The sequence below is a fragment of the Musa acuminata genome, chromosome BXJ1-7 (genome assembly GCF_036884655.1).
Source record: "Musa acuminata AAA Group cultivar baxijiao chromosome BXJ1-7, Cavendish_Baxijiao_AAA, whole genome shotgun sequence".
Classification (NCBI taxonomy): Eukaryota; Viridiplantae; Streptophyta; class Magnoliopsida; order Zingiberales; family Musaceae; genus Musa; species Musa acuminata.
Window position 1 is genome coordinate 43,117,065 of NC_088333.1, and position 27,803 is coordinate 43,144,867.

The 27,803-nt window shown below is 39.4% G+C and overlaps 5 protein-coding genes across 6 annotated transcripts; 4 read left to right on the top strand and 1 right to left on the bottom strand.

Moving 5' to 3' along the window:
* Positions 1-317: 317 nt before the first annotated feature.
* Positions 318-7,617, bottom strand: LOC103992900 (uncharacterized). 2 transcript variants are annotated; one of them, XM_009412799.3, is made up of 15 exons: positions 7,291-7,617; positions 7,094-7,191; positions 6,905-7,005; positions 6,741-6,819; positions 6,494-6,554; positions 5,923-5,969; positions 5,720-5,812; positions 5,483-5,573; positions 3,983-4,031; positions 2,652-2,768; positions 2,421-2,568; positions 1,498-1,590; positions 1,349-1,417; positions 742-784; positions 318-658 (listed from the first exon to the last, which is right to left on the bottom strand). In XM_009412799.3, exons 1-15 carry the CDS (start codon positions 7,346-7,348, stop codon positions 558-560), a joined length of 1,248 nt encoding a protein of 415 aa, XP_009411074.2. In that variant the 5' UTR covers positions 7,349-7,617; the 3' UTR covers positions 318-557. The 2 variants fall into 2 exon arrangements, with proteins under 2 accessions (XP_009411074.2, XP_018684062.2); XM_018828517.2 differs by having other exon boundaries at positions 1,349-1,368; positions 7,291-7,495.
* Positions 7,618-7,886: 269 nt separating this feature from the next.
* LOC135679597 (uncharacterized) lies at positions 7,887-9,714 on the top strand. The gene has a single exon (XM_065193509.1). It carries the CDS (start codon positions 8,004-8,006, stop codon positions 9,573-9,575), a length of 1,572 nt encoding a protein of 523 aa, XP_065049581.1. The 5' UTR covers positions 7,887-8,003; the 3' UTR covers positions 9,576-9,714.
* A 3,685-nt stretch (positions 9,715-13,399) lies between these two features.
* Positions 13,400-14,094, top strand: LOC135679788 (cytochrome P450 81Q32-like). The gene is made up of 2 exons (XM_065193771.1): positions 13,400-13,907; positions 13,970-14,094. The coding sequence occupies exons 1-2, from the start codon at positions 13,400-13,402 to the stop codon at positions 14,092-14,094; spliced, it is 633 nt and encodes a 210-aa protein (XP_065049843.1).
* Positions 14,095-14,132: 38 nt separating this feature from the next.
* On the top strand, positions 14,133-18,214 carry LOC135680068 ((+)-piperitol/(+)-sesamin synthase CYP81Q2-like). Its single transcript, XM_065194057.1, has 2 exons — positions 14,133-14,323; positions 17,592-18,214. The coding sequence occupies exons 1-2, from the start codon at positions 14,156-14,158 to the stop codon at positions 18,204-18,206; spliced, it is 783 nt and encodes a 260-aa protein (XP_065050129.1). The 5' UTR covers positions 14,133-14,155; the 3' UTR covers positions 18,207-18,214.
* Positions 18,215-23,053: 4,839 nt separating this feature from the next.
* Positions 23,054-27,715, top strand: LOC103992903 (protein argonaute 7). Its single transcript, XM_009412802.3, has 3 exons — positions 23,054-23,731; positions 24,310-25,561; positions 25,736-27,715. Exons 1-3 carry the CDS (start codon positions 23,395-23,397, stop codon positions 27,180-27,182), a joined length of 3,036 nt encoding a protein of 1,011 aa, XP_009411077.3. The 5' UTR covers positions 23,054-23,394; the 3' UTR covers positions 27,183-27,715.
* The last annotated feature ends 88 nt before the right edge of the window (positions 27,716-27,803 follow it).

The following is a 27,803-nucleotide window of genomic DNA, read 5'->3' on the forward strand; positions in this document are numbered from 1 at the left end:
CATTGAGAGGTAGCCTTATTGGTCTCATGTTGAGAATGTTACAGTCCCAACCTTGTATCTAAGCATGATATCTAAGGATAGATAGCCTTGAGTGGGGCTTCACATACACACATTTTAGCTAAAAATGAGTAATGGGAAAGAGTATAAGGCATATAACACATCTAATCCAGCATAAAGATAGTATTCCAAAGCAAATGGAAAGAGAAAAGAAAGCAAGAGACAACATAACACCCCAAAAGTCCAGCATATTTGGGATGCCTACTCATCTAGCAACATTAAGCTCACCAGATAGCCATTTATTTGAAGAAAAGCAGCTGTAACTACAAAAACCTACTTTTATTTGCATGTCAATACAATGAAATGTATGCTCAATTAAACATGTCTAGTACTACATAAGCAGCATGAAGTTGCAGCTTTTTGTACAGTACCACACCAATAAAATGTCCATCTCTCTTTTTTTTCTTTTTTTTCATAGACATAATTGATATTACAGGAAAAAAAAAAGGGGAAAAGGTAGATTGCAGAAAGGTGGATCTGCTTCAAAAAAATTGAGAAGATTATAGGATGATTTCTTCTTGAACGCTAACATTAAGGGTTTTATTTGGCAGGACAATACTGTTAACCACCACAACTTCATCTTCAACTGCAACAGCTTCTCCTAAAATTCAAAAGTAGATAAAATAATTGGTCAGTAGGGTGCCCCTAAGTAATGCGATTGGCAATAGTATATGAAGTAGCTACCGAGGATAGTGATTCCAAGTTTGGCATTGTGGTCTCCCTCGGCCTGAAATACACACCCAAGTTATAAGATGATTAAGACAAAGAGTTCATTGAAATATACAAAGAATGCCATCAATGCATACAAAGATTGTATAAAACCCTTCAAAGATTCATAGTATTTGAATATAAACCTCAATTCCTTTAGTGATAATTGTTAGGTTCTCCAGCAACTACAGAAAACAATGAGTTGTAAATTTAGTATTGGGATTGGGATCGACCAGTGGTAAAACAATGATATCGGCTGGATCTACAGATTGTATCAGTAGCTTGGGAGCTTAAATCATAGAATAATACTCTTCTAGGTTCAGATGAGAAATATAGCACTATATTGGGAGATGAAATTCTGCTAGAATTTCTGTAGCAGACAACTGTCTGGTCCTTGGATATGAAATCTCCTCAACAATTGCAGATCTATATAAAATGAATATTTAACTAATTATGTACAGAAAGTAGCCTTTACACTCAAATGGTGACCAAGAAAACAATGTTGAGCAATTATGTACTTCTGCTTGCACTCTAGAAAAGGTAAGGGCAAATGAGAATACAGTGACAAGAGAATGAAACCTACCTGTACTCGTGACCATCTCCCTATAGACGATTTCCAGCCAACGATAGCATGCATAACAACAGCATTTTCCTGTTAATAAAAAAAAAATCACATCTAATACTTGGACATCAGTGTTCCTACCCAAGGCTCCGACACCTTTCAGTACAGACCTTAATTTCAACATCATCCAAGATGATGCAACTGATGAGCCTCACACCAGCTCCAATACGAGCATTTGCAGAAATGGAGACATTAGGACCAATCTGTTCCACCAAACCAGAATTATATCAGTATATAATACTAAGTTATCATATATATCCTTGTTTTATTCTCAATTCTAAAAAGATGAATCTTTGGTTGTCTTAGCCAAATATTTTTTATCGGACATATAGAGTTGTCCTTATAGATTCTTGCTGCCTTTTTTTTAAAAAGCTGCATGATATTTCAATCCTTGCCTCTTTCAAGATCATATGAAAATTCTATTGTTAGTCATTGGAGCCAGACTCAAGCATTATATCTTATTTATAGACCTCTAAAATATCAATTTCAAGCCTTGGTCATCATCAACCATAATACCAGAGGTCTTAATCATGAACTGACATACCGTCTGAAACGGTATGGTATGGGCAGTATGTATTGGTCTAGGCATGGGCCGATAGTCGGACCACCCCTATTTTGGGCAGTCTGGTTAATATAATAAAAATTCAAAAAAGTGGTGGGCCCCTGTCCAACTCAGCATAAAAAAACAAAAGTTCACAAGCCCTTTTCTCGGGTACGATGCTGCTGTGATGCTGCTGCCACTTCGTTCACTGCTGCTTCTTTTCCTCTTCTTTCTTCTTCTTCCTCCACCGCTTTTTCTTCTTCCTTCTTCCTCTGTTCCTCCACCACCACTTTCTCTTCATCCTTTTTTTCTTCCTCATCAAAACACTGGTACACACCGGTGTACCTTGTGATGGTATACTGGTACGGACAGATAAGTACCGATCCAACAAATTGTCGAAATGGGTTCAGTACCCAAAAAGGCAATCCTTGATTTTAATATTATAGCACATTGAGAAGTGTAAAACAGTGGAGGACCATAAAGAAAGATAACCTTTGCACTTGGATGTACTTTTGCTGATGGATGAATATAAACATCACCAATGATGGAGGGACTTTTACTGCCATTCCCTGTAGCAAGAAGATGTGGAGAAATACAACGATATTGGGCCAGATACAAGGCAGAACATCTCAAAGATATCCTGAAACATTATATGAACGCAGAAACTGTAAGTAAAAAACAATTCTGAAACAAAAGAAATTTCACATGTTGACACTTCCTCACCCTGGGGTCTTGATCTGTTCCCAAAAGTCAAGCGTCTCATATGTATAGAGTTTCTTCTTTCCAGCAAGAGGAGACAATATATCCTGATCCAGCCTAACATAGTCTGCAGGAAGTGTTCTGCTTAAAACAAATGTCAGCATATTGAAGAAACATTCATCAAATGACGGATGTTACCGAGATGAAAAGAAACAAATGTCAGCCTACCAAAGCTGAGTTGCCTAGATGAAAAGAAAACTATAGCTTCCAAGTTGAGTACTGTTGATCGTATGACAGATTGTTGGAACAAATATGATTATTGTACTACTAATTAGTAAGAATTCCAAGGCAGTAAAACATGGAAACCCCGTGAAAAGCCTAGGCAGAAGACCTAGGCATAAGATGTCTAGAAACAATTGGTATAGATTTTGCATTCTTTTTAGTATTCATTGCCCAAACATGTGCCAAATGGCTGGTAAATTCCTAGAGAACATAAGTTTCAGCTCTACCATAGTGAATTTTCAACATAAAATATATTAGGAACAGTGCTCATCTCCCTTAGTTTCACATTGATCAAACTTCTGACCACAATCCTAAGACTTGTTAGGTGTTCATTTCCATGAGTCTTTTATGGGTGCTTTGTTGGGAAATGCCTCTTAAGATAGTAGCATAATATAAGTAGAGGAAGAATCAAACATTGGAACTTTTATAAGAAAGTGAAAATATAAGATATGATACTTAAGAACAAGAAGAATTCCATGCATCAGTGCTAAAATCACTTGACAAGCCACTGAAATTATTGTATTCATATACAAACTAGCAAAAGAACTACTTGTAAATATTCATTGCTTAATAACTAGACTTTCCTCATCCTATTAGTCAAAACTATTTGAAATACTTAAGCAGCTGCTTAAGCAAATAAAAGAATTTGTGACCATCTAAGTCCCTCCAAGAGCCTGGTCATCTAGCTCAGGCACCTAGGTCACAACATTGTTCCTAATTGATTAATGATAATGAAACTAGGTATTCCGAATCATAATTCTCGCTCGCCAAAATTGTTTATAGGGAAAAATTTTTGCTTCATAACATTATGGTTTATTACTTAATTTTGATCTCAATGATTCCTTTTTTTACTTTTAAAATAAAAAACAAACCTCAGCTGGAAAATACCTTTGTGAATCATCTTTTGCTACTGTTCTCTCATAAACATTATGAATGTGTTCAATGTGTTTTTTCAATTTCACTGAGAGGTATTACTATGTTAATTAATTACAACAGGTTAATCTGATCTAATTAAATGAAGGAATTCAAGATGCAAACTGAATGTAGAAGTCCAAAAATAGCACTGTTCATACTTTGTTGCTGATTGGAGAGCTTCAAAGCTGTTCATACGGAGCAAGTTAGCTGAAAAAATGAAACGGTCAGAAAGCGAACTAAGCATTCTTTTTTATATAAAAATGTAAATCAGAAAACCTACAAGCACAGAATAAACTTAAGGAACTATTACAATATTCTTGTGAGTTAGACAGTCCCAAGTTGGAATACACGAGCAAACACCAAAAGCTCATCAATTATTCTATTGCAGCAACATCATACAATTTTCCACAATCATAAGGAAAAAGGTCTATTGACTATGTAATAGATGTTACTAAAAAAGAACAGCTCTTAATTGGTTGTATGAATAAACAGCCGTCGATTTCTTTCTTTTATGCTTTGGCCATATTCCATTAAATTTACGTTCTTCTAAAGCAGTATGTTGAGCAGAGAAAGAAATTGTCAGTCTATTTTCTGTCAATATCAATTTAATTGACACTTGGCAGCATGATGACATCCAAGCGGCTTGCACATGTGACCCAGATCTATGTTCTATCTTTGGACACACATGATCCATCTCCCCCAAACAAAATTTTAAGGTAACATGGATTTTTCTTGTTGATAATAGAAGTATTACAAACTCAGCAACAAGCATAAGTGCATTACCAACGATATGAATGAAATAGTTTATTAGCTAAAGCACTTCCTGATTTCTATATCTCTGTGTCTTCTTTGTCCCATGAGTTCACCTATTAAGACCTTTAAGCCTATCTGACGTCTTCCATAAGTAAATGCTTTGCAGTTGCAAGTATCTCTATGATTGTAGCCACCAGTCACCATTTGTACAAGACCAAAGTCAATTACTATTTGAACATCAAACCATATTAATGCTCTCTGCTTTCATATGGACCATAATTATAAGTAAAATAACTGAACACAATATAATGATCAAGTAGCAGATGCTATTCACAAGAAACTAAAGTTTCCCTTTTTTGTTTTAGTGTTCACATGTAGGAGACCCATATGGTTTGAGCTCATCATGCTGAACCACTCTACCATCCTTTTTATTTGCCTTTATATATCTTTCTATCTAATAATCACTTTGTGTATTTTCTTTTTCTGCACCACCAACAGCACTTGAAAAGGAAATACAATGGTTAAAGTAGATCACTTTTCGGAGCTTAATTAAAAAATGAAGCAGGCAGAAGACACTACCAGTCATATACTACAGGCTAAAATGACTTGCATTTGCTTTTGTATAACAGATAAAATTATCTCCAAACACAAGAAGGCCATGCATTACAGAGGAAAATGATCTGTGTAACATATCTCAATCTATGTTAAAACTTGCACAAAAATAGATTAAACTTCACAAGTAGAAAACTAATTCAATTTCAAGATGTAATAAAATATTCATGAATGATAGAAAGGCATTTGTTTTGGATCAAGTTTCATGACATCCACATTGCTAAACAAAATAGACGGTTAACACTGTGATACAACTATTTCAAAGATACAAATAAAACATGGAAAATATCTACCTGTGTCTTTCCTTAGTGTAAAGACACTTTGGATGGCAGTAAAGATATCTGGTGTAAATATGTACACACCACAATTTATTCGGTCACTCACCTACAAAGCAGAATATTTATGGTTGTCATACTAACTTGCTAGAAAGACATACCACACTTGGAGATCAGAGAAAATAAAAATGGCATGCATAAAACAGAAGAATTAATATGTTGTTGAAATAAAAGAAGAATAAACTGCATACTTACAAAAGTTTCTGGTTTCTCAGTATAGTGGAGCAGCTCATTTGTAACAGGGTCTGCAACCAACTCACCAAACTGATTGGCTGATTCAGCAGATACCTAGAGAAAAACAAAAACAGAAAACTTTAGCATTGTAGATAACAGCCTGCCAATAACAATATAACACCACCTAGAAATAGCTAGATTAGTTATGGGCAGAGTTTCAGCACCTTAATTACTAATACTGTTCCTAGCCCACCATATGTTTTATGAGCCTCTGCATCCACAAAGGGCAAAATAGACTTTAAAATCAATATACAAGAAAAATAAAACAAGAAGTACTAATTAAAAGATATGTAGTTGAAATCTTTTAACATCGTGGAAGCAGTTTTCTAACATGACAACAGGCCAAATGGATATCTAAAAGAATTAATGTCTATATCATCGAACCATAGATTCAAAGATCAAGCAAATTTCTGAACTTATATGCAGAATAAGTAAACATGAGGTAGCTCGAAAACAGGCAGCGATAGAGAGTTGTGGGCTTTGTCCTACAAGCTACAGAAAGGAACTTCTTGACAGAAAAGTGTTAGTATAATAAAAAACAACAGGGAGGAATTTCACCTCTGAAGTAAGAGTAGCTAACACTGATGTGTGTGTGTGATTGTGGGCGAGGTAGATAGATAGATACATGATAGTGACAATTACCAATTAAGCTTATAAAACTTTTACCATCCCGGACAATAAAAGATGCAAGAAGTAAAAAAAATCAGTATAGAAAGAGCTATATCTGAGGATTACCAAGCATATCTGGCAATGGGAAGCTTGAGCAAACATCACAGTTCAGAAGAACTATATGGGACTGCGAACAAAAAAGAAACAGGTAAACTAGAAGCACCCGAAAGCCCACATTGAAAACTAACTATTAAAAAAACTAATTTAAGTATGAGAATAAGACACCATAACGACGAACAAAGATTTTCAATCATATAATGAATAGTTGGTTTCAGATATATAAATGAATGGACGAGACAAAGAGATGCCAAACCGGGTCCTCTTCCATGATAAAATCTCTAAAGCTGTAAAGCCCTCCCGCTGAACCATGCGGCTTGTCTTCCCTTAGATACCTTAAGCAGATGAAAGAAGTAAGCAAAAGAACGAACACACGTATTCATCTTTTAGAAATTCATGTGGGCATCGAGAAGTAACTACCGAACAGGGATTCTGAACTCAATCGAGATGGCTGACACATAAAGCGCAAACTCCCTCTCCTCGTAGAATCCAATAAGATAAATTTGCACCAAATTGGGGATCTACGACAAAAATCAACAAGAGCAAACGGAAGTACTCAGAATTTGGGAACGCACGCAGGATGTAGTAGCAAATAAACACGAAACACACTCTTCTGCAAGCCAAGATCGGGTGATGGACCATCGGCTGACCAGCCAAGGGGAACAACGGCTTCGGAATGTTCAAAGAAAGAGGCCGGAAGCGAGTTCCTGCAGCATAAGATCGTCTTTTCAGCCACAAACCCGTACAATTCACCAAAAACCCCAACCTTTCCAACAGACAAAGAACAAAGAGCTCCAAGATCGCACCTTTTGTGGGACCGCCGACCATGATCACCGCCACCACCCTCTCCTCCGAGATTCCCATCTCGAATAAACGCAAGTCCCAGATACGAAGCAACTCACGGAATCGTTAAGGAGAGGCGAAACCCTAGATATAGAGCAATGCGGGATCGGAACAACGGGCGGGGGGGTGGGGGAGGGAGGAGAGAGCAGAGCGGTGGTGACTGGGGCGTTGAGTGATCCAAGAAAGCGCACGACTCGCGTTTCCCTTCGCTTAAGAACGGGAAGACGGGATTGTTCCGGCGCTAACGTCTCTCTCGTTCTTCGTGTACGTGAAGTAGTGTTAGGTTTTGGGTTTCCAGTCAACGAGTGTCTAAATTAAATGGGTACCGATGACTGGAGGAACACTAATCATCGCGCCTGACGTGTACCCTTAGTAGCTACTGAAGATTAACTCTAATAATACACGTTATTAACTTCTAATTCAAGATCGCCTTATACAATTATCCTAATAAAGCTCCAGAAATGATCAATTTCACATCACTAATAACGTAAATCATGCAAATCTTAGCCTTTGGATTGTGCCTCAATTACATTTGTAATAATATGAGAAGAAACGAACTCGGCTTCTATGACGACCACACGTCCCCTCCCCTGTAGCTAAGTTGGACGTTGTCACTGATATCCCAAGATAAGCTTGGACGGCAGCAGCCTCTCACCTCCACAAGCTCAGAGCCGCAATGGACGACGCTTGGTCTTGGCTCGCTACGCTCCCTGAGCCATCGCAATGGCCTTCCACGCCTCCCTCTCTTGCTCTTGCGTCCGCCGACAGCAAGTCCATCTGCCTCGCCGCCGACCGCACCGCCGGCTCCGACGCCGAGGCCCTCCTCACCTTCTCCATCACATTCTATGGCTTCCACACCTCCAGCCCCTCTCTTACCCTCTGGCTCTCGGACCCCGTCTCCCCCTCCACCCCTCACATCCCTCTCCTCCTCCAGCTCCTCCGCGAGTCCGTCTCCATCTCTCCCTCTTCTTTCTCCTTGTCCTCAATGAAGCTCGACCAAGAAGCCGTCTCGGGTGCCCTCGGCGAGGACGAGCAGGCCCGGGCTTTCCTCTCCCTCGCTCTCCTTCTCCGTCTTTTCTGGCTCTGCGCCACTGAAGCCCCCGCCGACGCGGGCTTCCTCTTCTTCCGCGCCCTCGACGCCCCCCTCGAACAAGCCCTCAGCTGCCAGCTCGCCCTGCGCGGCGTCCTCCTCGCGCTGGGGCCGGACGTCGAAGAGAGCTTCATGCGGTCCGTCGGTTACATGCTCTGTAAGTGGTGTATCCTCCGGGAGCTGCAGGGCAGCGGTTCCAGCCGCCTCCTCCCGCCCGGCTGTTGCCCCTCCTACGCGGCGGAGAGGCACGGGCTCTGGGTCCTGAGGGGCTTCGCCCCGGTGCCGGCCATGGCCCGAGTCGGCGTCACTGGATCGACCGGTGGCCCGAAACTGGAGGCAAAGGACTCTGTGCTGCGCTATGCCTTGGCCCATCAGCAGCTGGAAGCCGTGGTCCAGTTAGAGTACAACGTCTGCATGCGTGACCCACGCTTCATCCGGGTGAGCGTTCGCGTCGACAACATACGGCTCCACGTGGTCCGGCTCCGTTTCGGGCGGCGCAAGGACGGGGAGGACCGCGAGGAGGCAGGGGATGATGAAGACGACGTAGTGGGGGAACGGCACTTCCCGTCGCGGGCCCGAGTGTGGGTGGGGCCGGAGCTGGGATCGAGCTACGCCACCGGTCCGAGCCTGGGCCGGTCGAGCGGGAACCCGGAGCGAGAGGCGGAGGCGATGCGGACGGTGAAGGGGCGGTTTGGGGGCGGGAAGACAGCCGGGGTGAAGGCGGCGGCGAGGACGGCGACGAGGGTGCGAGCGCGGAGCTGGCGTTGGGAGCAGGAGGCGGAGGGCGGGGCGGGGGTGTTCGAGGGGGTGCTCCACGACGGCGCCACGGGGACGGAGGTGGCAGCGTGGAGGCCGGTGGTCGGCGGAGGGGACCCGAGGGGCGGGATGAGGCGGAGGTACAGCGGATGGGGAAGGGCGTTCAGCAAGGCGGGCGGGGTGGTGGTGGCTGGGGACGAGGTGCCGGAGGCGGTGGAGTGGAGGGTGGGGAGGGAGATGGAGGGGAGGGTGGTGAGGTGGAGGCTCGCGGGCCGGGTGTGGGTGAGTTACTTCGCCAATGACGTGAAGACGGGCTACTTCGAGACGAGGAGTGTGGAATGGAGGGAGGACGTGGACTTGGCTTTAATCGCAGGAACAAACGAGCTTCCAATAATAACATGACCGTCGTTCGTATGAAGTCAAAATTATCGCAGTCATCGTACATTTGTCAGTCAAAATTGTAACCTCAGTCAAAAGTATCGAAGTATTAGTCACGTATCTCTTATTGTCGTGGAAAGATGAAGTAAAGTGTCTTATTTCAGGCATGGATCTTCATTTTAGATCCATTAATATTATCATATTATATACGGTAGGTATATTCGCAAAAAAATCTGGCCCTCGATCAAAATCTAATACTTTGCAATCCTCAATTTATATTCAAATATTAATTGGTAAGACATTTGCATGTAATTGCTTCGTTTCTTGATATTAGATGTGGTAGGGCGTATTCTGGTATCGCTCTCGTGGTCACAAATATGTTAGTGCGGACATGGAGCCTCGAGACTGAGATGAAGCATTTCATCGGATGTGTCATCTCGAACTCGAGAGGACGATCGTCCCTTCCCACGTCATCTGGAGCTACACGAGACAACGTAGTAAGGTACAAAGTTGTTCCGAAAAGCTTGAAACGACATCGCACAGCATTGTTCCGTGCAAATTGATCAACGCTTGCATAGAGGTACAAGCAAATTGCCCGAGGAGTCGACCGTCATCATCAGATCACATACAATTGACCCTTGTTCGTATATATAAAAGCCTTCTAACTGACATCAGGTAAAAGGGATTCTTTTTTTCCAAAATACTTCACTTGATACAGACTTAACCTTCGGAAGGATCGAGTTGAAAAATCTCCCTCCCGACCTTGACTTGTGTAGGAGTCCAATAATGAAGAAGTAAGTCACTTGTCAAATGGGGAGATCGACCTCGAGAGATAAGGCCAACACTCAACCCGACCCAACATAGACTCTCATCTGACATCCAACCGCATCGACGATCCAGCGCATCGAGGGTCGTACCGAATCGTGCTAACACCTCGACCACGATTTGAGAGTTCGTTAATAACATGTATCTTTAACAGAAATATGACTTCTAATACAAATAAGATTAGGCCATTTTTCTAAACAACATTATATATTTTTCAATATGTATTTTTTAAATAATATATATAATTTAAAAAATTTAAAATTTTTTTATCAATTTTTAAATCTATTTTAGACTATTATAATAATTTTTTATCTTATTTATAAATTTTTATATAACATTTATAGTGTTATTAGTATTTTTATTAAGAATGATATAAAAATTATTGAAAAAACTGTAAATGATATCGTATTATGTCTCTCTAATTGTTATTATTTATAGATCATTACAATATCATATTTTTAAATTTTAAGTTAGTTTGATTGAAATTATGAGTTTATTTAAATTATTTACAGTATTTTCGAGTAGATTTTATTGGATCGTTCATTGTGATAACTAAAATAATATAATAGTCTTTTTTATTATAATATTATTTTTAAATTATTTTAAAGTATCTATTTGAATCATGATATATCAAATGATTTTTAGTGTGTTTTAATTTTTGTTTGACTCGTTGTTTTCATGCAGAATTTATAATATTTTTTATTATGATGATTAAAATATTATAAAAATAAAAAATAAATGTTAGTTCAGACAATTTTAAATAAAAAATATTATAAAAAAAATATCGATTGAAAAATACATAAAATATTATATTTTTTAAGGAAAATCGCCCAATAAAATTCAAGGAACAAAATGCACATTTAGAGAAATCATATTGTCTAATCCTATTTAATTTTAAATAAAATTCTTTAGTTCTGCATCATATTCTCCAATAGCAGTATTAATTAAATCATAATGTCTAAGTGGGATATCCCTTTCTCTTCTTAGTTAAATCAGATTGCGATCTCAAATACTGTATACTGTCGAATCCACTCTGCAGCCTTGTGATGTAGCTTCACACCAAATCTTCAGGCTGTATTCATTCCTAGGAAACAAGCATCACATACGCTAAATGTGCTTACATTTCCCTAACCAGTCAAATTCATCATCGCTTGATACAACTCCTTACACACATCCTCTCTCTCTCTCTCTCTCTCTGCAACACACACACACATCCATCCTGCAGTTTCTGTCTGGTCCCTTTGCTACTTGTATTCTCGTCTTTTGCCCATTCCCATGCATGCATGCATGCAGGGTGAAAAGAAGAAGAGTGGTTCTCTGGTCATGCTAGTACCAATCCTACAGTTAAAAGCGGCCCTCAGTCAACCCTCTTTTACGTATCGGAAAGGAAAGGCATGAAAAGAAAGCAAAGTCAGGATTCCGTGCACTCCCACAGTTTGACTTGCTGCTGCTGCTGCATGGCCTCTCACATAGCACCACCTTTTCCCCTCGTTGTAGGGAAAAGGAGTCGGACAAAAGGAGGACGTCGTGGGAAGAATGAACTGCTAAACTCCCCTGATTTGGTATACACCATCGAAGCTACTGAAATCTACCAAGAACTTTAGGTTACTTGGAAGAACAACGTTGATTGTCTACCCATTTAGCTGCAATGCAATTGCTACGGGAGTTCCATAGTTCATACCACTAAGTAGATGAGAAATAGAACTTAGAAGATATAACGCCATTGATGGTGATGATCTTTTCGAAGTTGAAGGCAAGAAGGAAAACAACAGCAGCAAGAGATTCAAGGAGAAAAAGAGAATACATCAAAAGCCTGCGGTCACAAAAGAGAGACATGTAGAAGAGCCTCAACGATTGTGGAGAGGGTCAGAGGCGTGGGGAACTCTCCGCTCGCTGCCACGTAGCAAAGCCTTACCGGGGTCATCCCGCGACCGCACCGGAGGCAGACGGAACACCCGTCCAAGCTCCTCCTTCCCACCTCCCGCGGCGCCAGTCGCTTTCTCGCTCTCCTTCCCTCGGGAAGCCAACGAGAAGGCGAGGAACACGAGGAGGGAGAAGAAGAAGACGAGTAAGAGCCGAAGCGCCGGTTTCCGAGCTCGAACTCCTCGAAACACTTCGTCACGCATTGTGGAGGGTCGGACTGTGTGATAGGGATAGAGCAAGAGAAGAGACGATGCATGCAACACGAGGTAACGAAAAAGAAATGAGGCGCTGTGTACGCCATTCTTCTCTCTCTCTCTCTCTCTCTCTCTCTGCCCTTGGATTCCCCGAAACCCGAGTGAACGAGTGTTCTCGTTGCCCGGACCACAAGTCATTGAGACGCATCCTGAGTTGGATATCAAAGCCCAATACTAAAATGTATATTGATCGGCTAATCATATTCGATTTAAAAGTATTATATACATATTTATATTAAAGATGATAGCAAGTTTGACTAATAAAAAATTTCTTAGATCATTACAAAATTCCAGGATAAAAAATCATCCTCACTAATTACTATTTGCAAAACAAAAAAAAGTGATCTCATGTGTAATTTTAAATTGCCAGCTATGCAAGCCTTGTCTCTTTTTTTTATTTCACATATTTGTATGTAATTAATCGCTTTCTCACACGAATATTTATCACATCCGGGTCATCTTATACCGACGGCGACGGCGACGGCAACCTTCTGACTCCATCAGTCTCTCCGTTCCACGTTTGCTAGTGATAAGAGATCATTTTGTCCTTTCAAAAAATATAAACTAAATGATTTTATCATTTATCGTATTTTCTCACGGCTTGGATGGTTGTTCTCGACCCCACGTCGGATCACAGCTATGTGAACCGTGTTACTCGGGGAAGAGGGTCGTGTATCTCGTCTCGACGTCGATGGAACTCGTGAAAGAAATCAGCCATGTCTTTTTGTACGTATTTCACCAAGTGGATATACTTGGAACAGTAGATGCAAGGCTGGTTGACTTTTCTTACGTGTTGGATGATATAAGTATGAGGATGGTGGAGGCCGAACTCCACAGTACTGCAACATGTCTGCGTTTGGTGGCATTGCTTGTGCTCTCTTCCTCCTCGTTGTTCCTCTGCTCCTCATCGCCCGTCGCTTGCTCCTCGGAACACGAGGACTTGGGCTCCCGCGCGGCCCCCTTCGTCTCCCGTTCATCGGTCACGTCCACTTGCTACGAGCTCCTCTCCACCACTCTCTCGCCCGCCTCGCCGATCGCCACGGCGACGACCTCTTCCTCCGCCTCGGCTCTCGCCCTGTTCTCGTCATCTCCTCCCCCGCCACCGTGGAGGAGTGCCTCGCCAGCCACAACCTTTCCTTTCTCAACCGCCCCCTCCTCCTCTCCGGAAAACACCTAAACTATGACGGCACCACCTTTGCCGTGGCCCCCTATGGCCCTAGCTGGCGCAACCTTCGCTCCATCGCCACCCTTCAGCTGTTTTCCCTGGCCAGCTTGTCCAGGCTTGCACATATACGCGCTGCAAACGTCCGATCGCTACTCCGGGGCCTCTTCTTCCACTCCCGCTCTGAAGAGCGTGGGTTTGTGCCGGTGAGCATGAGGCTGAGCTTCACAGAGCTGACGTTGAATACTTTGCAGGAGATGATCGTCGGAAAGAAGTGCAACGGGGGGTCAGCGGCAACAGAATTGTTAGACGAGGAGGGCAAAAGTTTTGCGTTCGTTATCAAGAAGGCTTTTCGTTTGAGCGCCGCAACGAGCCCTGAGGAATTCCTGCCATTCTTGAAGTGGATAGGGTTGAACGGACTTGAGAAGCAGCTGATAAGGATGCGGAAAGAGGTGGATGTTTTGTTGCAGGGGATGGTGGATGAGAGGCGAAAGGGGATGAGGACGGAGAGGAATGATGCAAACAAGACTCTCGTCGATGTTATGCTCTCCCTTCAAGAGGAGGATCCTCGGTACTACACGGATAATATCATCAAAGGAATGATATTGGTAAGTAATAGAACATGATCTCATGCTTCATCAGTGGTGGTTAATATTAATAAATATGAATATTATAAGATAATATAACTGTATCATAATTTAAGGTATCATGTTACAGCTTTAAATAAACATGCTATCTAACCATGTCTAGAATTTAAGGTCTTTCATAAGTAGGACTCTTGTTGTTATTATTGGACTCCAGAATAGTACTTTCCTTCCTTACAAAAGTATATAATATCTAAAAAAGCTACCATTTGATATGATATGCATATAGATAGATTGGGCTGAAACAAAGAAAGAAAAAAGATATATGAAGAGGCATCACTTGTAATGGTAGGTTCGATATATAATATATGAAGACTCATAATTCTTTGACTTATATTTTTTTTATTTGGATTTGCATCCCTTATTTTTTTAGTTGATGAAGAATATTTTTAATTACTTTATATTTTTTTTTAGTATCCTGCTTGCAAAAAAATAAGAAGATCTTGTGAAAATGGAGAATATATAAATTTTATTTTATAGATGATTAAACTGTTAAATTATGTGGTCCTATCTAATTATGTAAGATATATTATGAATATAATTGAATTATGATTATAATTATTAATTAATAAAATTTAATTATGATAGAATTTCTTAGATGATCGATCGATCAAGTTTAATTGGATGTAAGCATTCTAGGGACGATCAATTTAGAATGGAAGACTTAGATGTGCATAAGTAGATAGCTGGCGGTAGATTGCACCACAAAGTTGGGAGCGTTGCTCCACTAGCTAGGTGAAAAAATAGATAGATAAATAGAGATAGATGCACAAGAGATATATATAATATATGAGGACTCACAATTTTTCGATTTATATTTTTTTGATGTCGATTTGCATCCTTATTTTTTTTAGCTGACGAAGAATATTTTGAATTACTTAGTCTTTTTCAGTGTACTGCTTGCAAGAAAATTAGAAGATCTTGTGCAAATAGAAAATATTTTTCTTATTTTTATTAGATATTAAAATGTTAGATTATATGATCCTATCTAATTTGATAAAATATATTATAAATATGATTGGATTCCGATTATGATTATCAACTAATTGAAAAAAAAAATTTAATTATAATTTGATTCCTTAGGAGATGACGTAGATATAATGACTCTTTTAATTACTTATCCTATACACTTTATTCTTATGTATAAAAGGACATGACGTCGTAGGGACTAAGAGAATGATATATTGATAAGTAGATTTGTAGATATATGATATTATCGAGTGATTACATATCCTCTTATCTTCTCTCAGTAGTCATATAAATCAATCAATAAGAGATTATAGATTTTCTTATCTTCTCTATGTCCCTAATCCATTTCTTATAACGGTCATAGATAAAAAGAAAGAAGAATACGAGTCTAATTATCCTTGTAAATTAGTATCGCTATAACTTTCAGATCCGATGATGGTACGTTTATAGATCAGATAAAAGCTCTTTGAATGATATCGAAAGGTATGTATAGTAAATTTAGATATATTATTATTTAATTTTATATTTTAGCATTAAAATTTTTCATATAATAGTAGTATATAATAATTTTTATGCATACAATTGATATCAAAATTATGTTTATGAAATTAAATATTTTAGATCTATTTATTAGTATCTTTTACGCATGAAGAGGTGTTATTCGATTTTTATTTATGACGCATGAATAATTTATCTGTAATGCCTATCTGTTTTTCTATTTAGTTTATCATATTGTCTGCTTAAGGACAATAGATTTTATGGTTTATATCTATATTAGTTGGAGGGTTAATTCATGAGAAAAATATAAAGTAATATATTATTATAGTAATAATAATAGAAGTTAATTTTGTGACATAGGTTACTAATCAAGCTTTATGATTGTAAAATTTTATCTTGCGGTCAAATTCAATTACCAAATTATTGAAAATATTTTATGATATATTACAGTAGTTTTCTTATTTAAGAATCATAAATATTATTATAGCTCTATATATTATATGTATTATGGTATAAAATACTTGATGGTTGAAAAAAAAGAAGCCCATAAACAATTAATATCGACTAAAAACTTAAGTTTTATTATATTAATTATTAATCTATTCACTTAGGACTTATAACTTAAAATGTTTAAAAAAATTATTTTTATGAATAATTTTGTGAGCAATTTATAAAAGATATGGTGATGCATGTCTGAATATATGTTATAATTGATAATCTTATTTATATACTTAAAATAATTTATTTTTTTTACTATTTTATTTATATTTACATATATACATATTATGGTTGAATTTATTAACAACATTGACTTACAAGATAAATTACAAGGATTAGTTTATACTATATTAGAAAGGGCTAATATTATTATGGTAGATGTATAGTATTGATGGTATAAAATTGCTATGACTCATATTGGTAATCAAACTTAATATAATATTATGTTTATTTGACATATTGACTTGTTTTATAAAATTTGTGCACATGTGTAAAATATTTTTTTTAAGTTTTAGAATATAACTAAATAAAATTATTTTTAAATAAACTTTATTTTATTATATTGATTTTAAATTTCTTTTATATCTTTAATTAATGGGTCAAAGTGAGAGATCATAAGATGATATGATCTTATCTAATTAGGTAAGATATATTATAAATATAATTAAATTTTGATTATGGTTATTGGCTAATAGAAATAAGTTCAACTATGATATGATTACTTAGGAGATGATGAAAGGGACTCTTCTAATTATTTATCCTAAACTTTTTGCTCTCGTCTATAAAAAGACAAAACCCAAAAGGGATAAATAGATATATGAATATATGATATTATTATTATTCTTGAGAGATTATATATTTTCTCTCCTTTCTCTTTAGTCACGTAAACCACTCGATGAGATATTATAGATTTTTTCTTATTTCATTTTTATGAAGGATAGTAATAGCGATACCGAGTTTAGATCGGTATCACTATAGCTTTTGGATCCGATGACGATGCGCTCGTAAATAAGATAAATATTTTCTTAATAGCATCGAAAGATACGTATCATAAATTTAGTTCTATTGTTATTTAATTTTATATTTTGATATTAAAATTTTTTACAGTAACATATTATGATTTTTATGCTCACATGAACTGATTGTATTTTTATTATAAATGAAAAGAATCATTTAAATTGATCTGCTTCGGTACTAAACCAAAAACTCAACAAAACCATTCAGCATGATATGTTTTTCCTCTTCTTCTTTCTTTTGTTGTGTCCAGGTTCTCATATTTGCCGGGTTTGATACCTCAAGTGTAACCATGGAGTGGGCGATGTCACTCCTCCTCAACCATCCTGAGGCCCTGAAGAAGGTTCACGATGAGATAGAGGCTCATGTGGGGCATCAGCGCCTGGTGATTGATTCCGACCTCCCTCAGCTTTGCTATCTCAACAATGTCATCCGAGAGACCCTCAGGCTGTTCCCACCAGGGCCACTTCTGGTTCCACGCGAGTCAACAATGGAGTGCAGCATAGGAGGCTTCCACGTCCCGCGAGGCACCATGTTGATAGTCAATGCCTACAAGATGCACAGAGATCCCGCGTTGTGGACGGATCCCGCAGAGTTCAAGCCGGAGAGGTTCGAGAGCGGAGAAGGAGAAGGGTACAAGTATGTCCCCTTTGGGGTTGGAAGAAGACGATGCCCAGGGGAAGCAATGGCTATGAAGGCTGTTGGACTAGTGATTGCGTCGCTGGTCCAGTGCTTTGAGTGGAAGAGACTCGGAGAGGAGGAGGTGGATCTCAATGAAGGCGAGGGGCTCAGCATGCCCAAAGCCATTCCCTTGGAGGTCTTGTGCAAGCCACGCCAAGCCATGATGGATGTCTTACCACAGCTTTGAGCGTTCCCGAGTTAAACTTCATGCAACAGTCTTCCTCTTATTAACTTATTTTGCATGGGGGTGATTTACTAAAATAAAAAGTCATTGTAATAGAACTCATTGCAATGATAATAAATATATTATAACTCATTGTAATAGTTTTATAGATATTGTAGGTTTGGTGAAAATTTAAAGAGTTACATTTGATTATAGATTTAACAAAAAATATTTTATTTCAAAAATTAATTATCATAAATTTATATATATATAAAATAATAATAATAAATAATAATAATAAACATATTAACATCTCGCTCTAGTAGTTCGTAAGAAGTTTTAATAGGTTTGATGAAAATTGAAAGAGTTACACTTTATTAAAATATCTTATTATAAAATTAATTACTGTAAATTCTTACAAAAAAAAAAATGATACTAAATGTATTATCATATCACCTTAGTAGTCTTAGAGAAGTTTACATATATTTGATAAAAATTCAATGGGTTACATTTGATTCAATCCAAAAATATCATCTTTAAAAATTTATTTATCATAGAATAATAAAAAATAATGCTAAATATGTTAGAATGATGTATCATTAGTTCTAAATAAATTTGAATTGTTTTGATAAAAATACCTTGGTTACTTTTAAATTACACTCGGGTTACACTTGCTCATAGATTTAATAAACTCTGACCCGATCTATTGTGATCAGACAAGACCCTATTCAAATTGTTCATATCGAATCAAATTAGTGGCTTAAAATAGTCCAATTTAAAGGTATTATTATATAATTTTTTAAAAAATATGATGTCTCTTTAATAAAATCTCAAGGAGTTTTTTTTAAAATTGCTCAAAACATAAAAGATTTTATATTGCAATGCCTTCCATGATCTGAAGAGTGTGATCCTACTAGGCAAACAAGTTAAAATGACGGCCCATTAATAGCCCACATTTGTTTCAAGACTATAAATAACCCTCCTCTCGATCAAACACATCGCAGACCACACATGGCGGGAGACGGCGAAGCGGCAAATCCCGCCAAGGTACGCGACGGTGCCAAGATTGACGCCGTTTCCTTCAACATCTGGCCGCCGTCTCAGCGGACGCTGGACGCCGTGATCCGGCTCCTGGCCGGGACCCTCTCCTCCCCCTCCGTCCTCACCAATCGCCACCGCGTTGTCCCCATCGAGGAGGCATCCGCCGCCTCATCGAGCAGAAGGCCTTCGCCGTCTCCCATTCCGACGCCACTGGGCTGACGGTCCTCCAGATCTACTCTAAGGAGATCAGCAATCGCGCGATCGATTCCGTCGAGTCGAGGGCCTCCGTCGTCTCATCTACCTCCTTTGGCGATGTGGATTCGGCGCCAGCTGTGACCGCCTCCATCACCGATGGTGCTGGCGAGGAAGCCGCGTCCGTCGAACCAGCGTCTGGTTAAGTTCAGCCTCCGATCACTTCTCCGTTGGTAACATCGCTTCTTTTGATTCTTCTAGTCACACATCTGTCATCTGTTTGCTGTAATGTCGGGTAGGTGGATAGTCATCTTAGTGACCCGAGACTTGGTATTCAGATTTATGCATGAGTTTACATACATCTGTTTGCTGCTTCTTATTGTTCATCCTAGTGTTAGAGGTATAAGCGAGCCCAGGGCATCTTTGATTTGCCGTAGAAAGTTTTACTCTTTGTTGTTGCCCCATGGATTCGTTCCTTGATCGAACTATTCAAGTCGAAAAGTGATCGAACCAGAAAATATGTTAATAAACACAAGTCTACCTAAACAATATGTCATCACACATCACTTGTGTAAGATGATATGGGCTCATGAATTATGGGCTGTGGTTGGGCTCAGGTCAAGGCCTTGGGCTGGGGCTAAAGTCCTGTTCCTACTTTCAGTCAGCTGGACAAGGTTTCGATTGCTATGCTAAAAAGTTGTCACTTCACTGGAAGAGAACTGGAGGGACTTAAAAGATTTGTCATATAGAATTCAAGGGAAAATAAGGGAGATTTGTATCTTCACTCAGCTGGATGAAGGCTTGAGTAATAAATTCTTTTAGGTAAGTGAATTTAGTGGCTCAAAGTTTGTCATATGAGATTCCAGGAAAGTAATTTACGATTGAGAATGTGGGAATTAAAAAGCATAATTACTTGATTTTATAGGATTGTTCTGTCTGATGCCCTTACAATGGTAGAACTTCCTCCAATGCTATGTTTATAAAACCCTCAGTAGCACCACTTTCTAACTGTTATCTTGAAGTTTTCAGAATACTTTTGATGAACCTACCTTGGCTGATATCTGCCTAAATGTCAATGTGATAATGCAAAGAGTATGTTTGACCTTTGTGTTAGTTTTTGGTGGTCATTTTTAATATGCCAAGCTGGTAGAGCCTAGTCAAGTGCAAGATGACAACATAGCTACTGAAATGATGACAGAGTCACCATTTTTTGAGAGAGAAAGAATGCGACAATCATACGTTCATAAACACCTAAGAACTACTGAATTAATTGGGACAACATGGAATAGGTTTCCTAGAAGTGCATTGCCCCAGTGTATGTCCCATCAGATGCCCACTCTGTTTGCCAAAAATGAGACATGGAAGTGATAGAAGTTAGGCAGAGATGAATGAAATGTGTGGCGAGATGGCATAGGGACAAGAATGATATGATGTGTCCTCTCTCAAACTCATGCCTATGGATGCTTGCAATGATCTCCCCCCTGTTTTGTTGCTATTTCTTTATTAGATCTTGTAAGAGATCCTTTGGAGCAACCACAAAATCTATTTTCATATATAATCACAAGTCTTTTTTGCATCAGTAGTTTGATTCAACTCGTTTTGTGATGTGACCTACTTGCACTATTTCATTGCGTGATTCTAATGAAGCATGCCGTTACCTTTCTCTTCCTTCTCTTTTGTTCTTCGGTGATGAAGGTCAAAATAGGAAGCGTGGAATTCAAAGCGATGGCAGAAGTAATTATGATGGTGATGCTGAAGTCGGCAGTAGCACTGGTAGTGATGATGGTGAGGGGTAAGAGCAAGTGGCGATGGTTGGTATTTGTTTTATGCACGATGCTCAAAGCAAACAAAAAGAAAGGAACATGCATGACAGTAGCGATAGTAATGCTTTTTAATTGGGGTTAAAGTCTATTTTAACCCTTATAATTTTGGATATAATTTATTTATATCTAATTTTTTTTATATTTTTTAAAAATATAATATATAAATTTTATCCATTATGTCTAAGTTAATATATGTTAGATACGTTGATTCATAATAAATCATTAATATAATGATATATAATTTAAGTATTTTTTTAAAAAAATTGATATCACCATCGATGATGGGAGGAGGTGTCGTTGCGGAGGTGATCACCAATAGCAGTACCGAGCCACTGATGCCTAACAAGACATCATACTCATGTAGCCTCTTTCGTATTAATGACGAGCTAAGGAGCTTTCGGTCTTGTTTTATATAAATGTGCGTCGATGTTAGACACACAGTAGTCTTCTAGCCCCTCTTTCTTTTCTTGGACATATTCGTTCTCATTGTCTTCTACTTCGTCCTCTCTTGCACTCTTATCAATCGTGCTTATAACATGGCGGTCTAGCTCTCTTCATCTTTGTCTTCGATCTCTCTTACCTTTATCTTTCTACCTTCGTTCATCGCTACGATATCCATTGCTTCATCTTCATCTTCCTCGATAAGATAAATCTTAACTGTTTGTTAAACTTAAATTATATATATCATTATATTAATAATTTATTATAAGTTAACATGTTACGTAAGCATATTCTAATGTCTATTAACTCAGAGATAACGTGTGAGGAGCGTATATATTATGTTTTTCAAAATGTAAGAGTTATTTTAGACACGATTAAATCATAAATGACTTAAGTGATTCATGACGATGACATGAGCTAAAATGAGGAGATGAGAAAATTATTAATTAAGTTGTATATATATATATATATATATATATATATATATTCTATATCCTTTATATATCAAAGGATAGGACAATACTTAGGTGGGTTTTGGCCCAACTATTAGCATTTATTTATTTTATTTACGTTAGCCCTCATCTGATATTTCCTGAGGAAAAGAAAAGGAGCAAAATGCCACCATGGATTGAATTTAAGGCAGCAAAAGAAAACTAATCTCAGCCAGTTGTACTGAATTTTGTAAACTAAAATTGGAATTAAAATTTATATAATAAATGAACATTTAGGACAATGTTGTTTTTTGTGAATATACTCAGGAAAACATGAGAACAATGCCAAATATATGTTCCAAAAAGATAAATATTGCAAATGTTTTTTACAGGAAGGTTTAAGAGGGACAAAGAAATATAGAGTTACTAAGTAAGCAATGACTAGTTGGTCCAAGGTTTAGGAAAGATGAAAAGACTGACAGTAACAGTTGTAAGTAAGTTGGCCAGGGAGGATCCACAAAACTAGCATTGGAAAAGGTGACATTGGCTAGCTCTTGATTAAACACTAAACTAGAAAAGATGAGAGAGCCCACTCTCTTGATATCATTTGATTAGCTCTTAATCCAAATGGCAGTAGGAAGGAAGGAGCATTCACTTTGGGCAAAATGAGCTTTAGAGCACCTAATAGCTCTCACAGCAGAGCTGGACAGCAACAGGGAAAGAGCAGGATAATGATGTCCTTTTGCCATTTGCTCTTCTTACACTCTCTTTTCCTACTTCCCCTTTGACTTCAAACATAGTTTACCCAAGGATACCTTTATATCATGAGATGGACCAATGTGTCTGTTGTGTAGGCATTAAATAAGTGTCCTCCAAGTAGAATAAACTACTGCCCCTTAATCAATGCTGCCATTTCTTTCAATCTTTTAAGGAAACCCAAAGGCCCTTCCTTGGCCTTGGTATTTACTGCAGCCATAAGAAAAAGAAAAATATACCCACTTTGAGAATTTAGTACAGGAGAGTAGCAGCAGCTGCAGCAGCAGCAGCAGCAGAGTGAAGATACTTTTAAGACCCAATGGATCTTCTCTCATCCCTTCCTGACATGTTAATAATCACTTCTGCTCCCCATGGCTCCACCTTTTGTTGTCCTGAGTTCAGCATCTCTGCTTACATCCTCTCTGTCTGTCTCTTCATCATCTTCATGCTCTTCCCATCCTACATAGACAAACAAAGGATACAAGGGACTGGGAGATAGCTCAACTGAGAGAGAGAGAGAGAGAGGAAATGGAAGAGGCCAAGGATGCCAAGAGGGCTAACAGGAAGGAATGCAGTAGCCCAATGGAAGGGAGGCCTCATCCCACCAAGCTTGTGGAGCTGTGCAACCCTCATCAGCTTACCCACCTCCAAGATGGCTCCTGCCACAGCAGGAAATACCAGGCTTACCCGGCTCTTCTGCCCCTCCCTCTTCCTCTCCCTTTGCCTCCGCCGGTGCTGCTTCACATCCCTCCGATATGTACTCTCCCTCATAGCATAAACCCCAAACCAAGAGCTCACATCCACCGAGCCTGGCGGAAGGAGAAACCTTTGGAGGCACAGGTTGCAGTCTTACCGCTTCCTCCAGGTATTTTCTGCTTCTTCTTCTTCTCGCTTGTACTCATGGCTATTGATGCATACTTGTTGGTTGGGAATTCTCTACTGTTCCATGCTTGCACTTTTTGTTATCCGTAGCTCCTGTTTATCGGATGACAAGCCACAAAAACTTTTGACTGAGGTGCACGAGAAGGGTGGGGGGGAGGGGGAGGTCGCAAAGCAAACAAAAACAAGCACACCTGCAACTCTTGTAGGACAACCACAATGCATTTGTACATGTCAATCCTTTCACTTCTTCAAGAGGACATTAGTGTTAAGAGCATGGTTTGTCTCTTCAAGTAATAGGGAAAGAAAGTTAGTAAAACAGTTCCGACTTACCTTAAAAGCTTCAACTTCTGCTCTCATCATGTTTCTTTTTCCCAAAAAGCAAAAACTTTTCTCTAATGGAATTAATTATCCTCAGATGTATAATCTTGGTTCTATATTTCCCCAATCCTTCATGGACTTGTCATTGGATTTCTTTTGAGTACACACATTGCTTATTGTTGGCGTCTACTTCCTGTTCTTGTGATACATCGTAGCATTCAAACCATGAATTTTTTTCAGCAGATATCAAGTTGATCAGACCGCAAACCGACTTGATGCCTGAAATTAAGATCTCCGACATGGGTGGAAAATGCGTAGACTGTCACTCGAAACCGGTGGCTGATCCACAAGCATTGGTTGCCACCAGGAGGCCTGATTCCGGTGGTGCGGAGGGGCCTGTCATTCACCTTCTTGCAAATCACTTTCTGGTACGGTTTGATCCCTTGCAGAAAATCTACCATTATGATGTGAATATTTCTCCCCGCCCCTCCAAGGAAATCGCTCGAATGATCAAGAGGAAACTCGTAGAGGACAACTCAGACATTCTTTCTGGTGCGCTGCCGGTTTTTGATGGCCGCAAGAATTTGTACAGTCCAGTCGAATTCCAAGAGCACAAGCTCGAGTTCTTCATAAGTCTACCAATCCCGGTGACAAAGCACGTGCGTGATGAAGGTGGCAGTGTGCTCCTTGAAAACAAGAAATCTAAGCTGTTCAGGGTAAATATAAGACTAGCTTCCAAGTTGAATGGAGAGGAACTGAGCAAATTTTTGAAAGAAGAGGAAGATGGAGCTTCTCTTCCTCAAGACTATCTCCATGCGTTGGATGTTGTCTTGCGTGAGAATGCAACAGAGAATTGCATTCAGATGGAGAGATCATTGTACTCGAACACCACGGCTGGAGCAAAAGACATTGGTGGTGGTGTTGTCGGAATGAGAGGCTTCTTTCAGAGTCTTAGACCAACAAAACAAGGCCTCTCCCTCAATGTTGATTTCTGTGTGACAGCTTTTCATGAGAGCATTGGCATCATCCCTTACCTACAAAAGCGTTGCGACTTTTTACGAGATCTCTCGCATAAGAAAACCAGGGGATTGATAGGAGAAGAGAAAAAGGAAGTGGAGAAGGCTTTGAAAAACATTAGAATCTTTGTCTGCCACCGGGAAACAGATCAGAGATACCGAGTTTATAGCCTGACCGATGAAGTGACGGAGAATCTCAAGTTCAGAGACAGAGATGGAAAGTACCTGATGTTGGTTGATTATTTCAAGGATCAATACAACCATGACATACAATTTAGAAACCTTCCATGCTTGCAGATCAGCAAAAGTAAACCATGTTATCTACCGATGGAGCTCTGTATGGTTTGTGAAGGCCAGAAGTTCCTCGGAAAACTTTCTGATGAGCAGGCTTCGAGGATTCTGAAGATGGGCTGCCAACGACCTGGTGAACGGAAGGACATGATCAATGGCGTCATGGGGGGAAGAGTTGGCCCAGCAAGGTAAATTATGTGGACATGAAAATTTCTTTTCTCTTATTGAGGGTGAATAGAATGATTGCTGGACCTTCAAAAGTTGGCTAGATTGTGGAGGTTGTTGGACGTCATAACATCTATCAATTATTTGGCTCATAATTACATAAATGTGTAATGCGAGTTTAATTTTCTTCATCGCAGTGGGCTTTATGCAGCTCAGTTCCAGCTTCAAGTTTCTCGCGAGATGACACAACTTTGCGGAAGAGTTCTTGAACCTCCCAAACTCAAGCTCGGTGATGGTGGGCAGGTTAGAGATATAACTCCATCTCGATATGACCGACAGTGGAACTTGCTCGACAGTCACGTGGCTGAAGGCAGCCATATCAGAAGGTGGGCTTTGATAAGTTTTGGTGGAACACCAGAACAGCGGTCCTGCATTCCGAAGTTCATAAGCCAACTCTCATACAGATGCGAGCAGCTTGGAATATTTCTGAATAAGAAAACTATTGTCAACCCATCATTTGAGCAGATTCAAGTTCTGAACAACGTGTCCGCTCTGGAAAATAAACTCAAAAAACTCCATGAAGCTGCTTCAGGAAACCTGCAACTGGTCATCTGTATAATGGAAAAAAAGCATAGAGGATATGCTGACTTAAAGAGAATTGCCGAGACAGTTATAGGTGTCATAAGTCAGTGTTGCTTATATTCCAATCTGACTAAGCTTAGTTCACAATTCCTGGCCAATTTATCCCTGAAAATCAATGCTAAGCTTGGTGGCTGCAATGTGGTGTTATATAATACTCTACCCTGCCAACTACCTAGAATTTTCTCAGAGGATGAGCCTGCCATCTTTATGGGTGCAGATGTTACACACCCGCATCCACTGGATGATGTTAGCCCATCCGTCGCGGCTGTCGTTGGAAGTATGAACTGGCCTGCAGCAAATAAGTACATTTCGAGGATGAGATCACAGACTCATCGGCAAGAAATCATCGAAGACCTCGAGGCTATGGTTGGTGAGCTAATTGAGGAGTTCCTTTTTGCAGTCAAAAAACTTCCCAAAAGAATTATTTTCTTCAGAGATGGCGTAAGCGAGACCATGTTTCATAAGGTGCTGAAGGAAGAACTGCAGGCCATTAGAGTAGCTTGCTTGAGATTTTTCAATTACAAGCCTACCATTACATTTCTTGTAGTCCAGAAAAGACACCACACAAGGCTCTTCTTCAATGAAAAGAAAGCTTCTTATGGCCAATTCTCTGACGAAAACATACCACCAGGAACCGTCGTGGATACGGTGATTACCCATCCAAGGGAATTCGATTTCTACCTATGTAGTCACTGGGGGATGAAGGGGACAAGTAGACCCACCCACTATCATGTTCTATGGGATGAGAACCAGTTCAAATCTGACGAAGTGCAGAAACTGATCCACAACCTCTGCTATACATTTGTCAGGTGCACCAAACCAGTTTCTCTTGCACCCCCTGCATATTATGCTCATCTTGCTGCGTATAGAGGCAGATTGTATCTAGACAGGTCTGATTCCACGACATTCACAAGATCGACACTATCTAGAGCTGGACCTTTACAGACGGCACCGCTGCCAAAGCTCAGAGACAATGTCAAGAAGCTGATGTTCTACTGCTGAGTAGTTCTTCCGTTATGCTGATACATTTTTGACAACCGGTTAACGTGTGAAGATATCACATGGCTGGTCAGTTTCGAGTGGCAATGTGCAGCGCAAGCAGCATTCATTTTGTGGTGCTGTCTGTATCTACTGGTAATTCAATATCGAAGAAGTTTGTCCGAGGAACGAAAGGATATTCAAACACCAAAAAGGTACTCCCAATTTCCATCTGTGCTAATACATTGTAGTTTGCTGATTTTGCTGTGATATTTTGATATAGTGAACTGTATTATCTTTCTTTAAGCTGGCATATTTATGGTCAAGTGTACAAGCTTTATTTTGTTGCCTAGATTGCAATAAAAGTATACTAAGTTGGGTGTTAAGTGGTCCTCCTCCATTACAAGTTCTACATGTGTTTCCCTTTCATGAGAACTTAAAACCCAAAAGCACTAGCAGTGGCTGGCCTCAATCGAAAAATCCCTTTTCTTGTAAATCCCATCGCCGTTGTGGATAAAATGGTTCTTCGGCTCCTTTGACACATAAAAAAGCCTCTAAAGTAGTCATTGTGTGTGTAAAAACTGGTATTTATGATCCATGGACTTGCAAGCTTTTTTCCTCATCGATTGCTTGTGCTCGAATGTT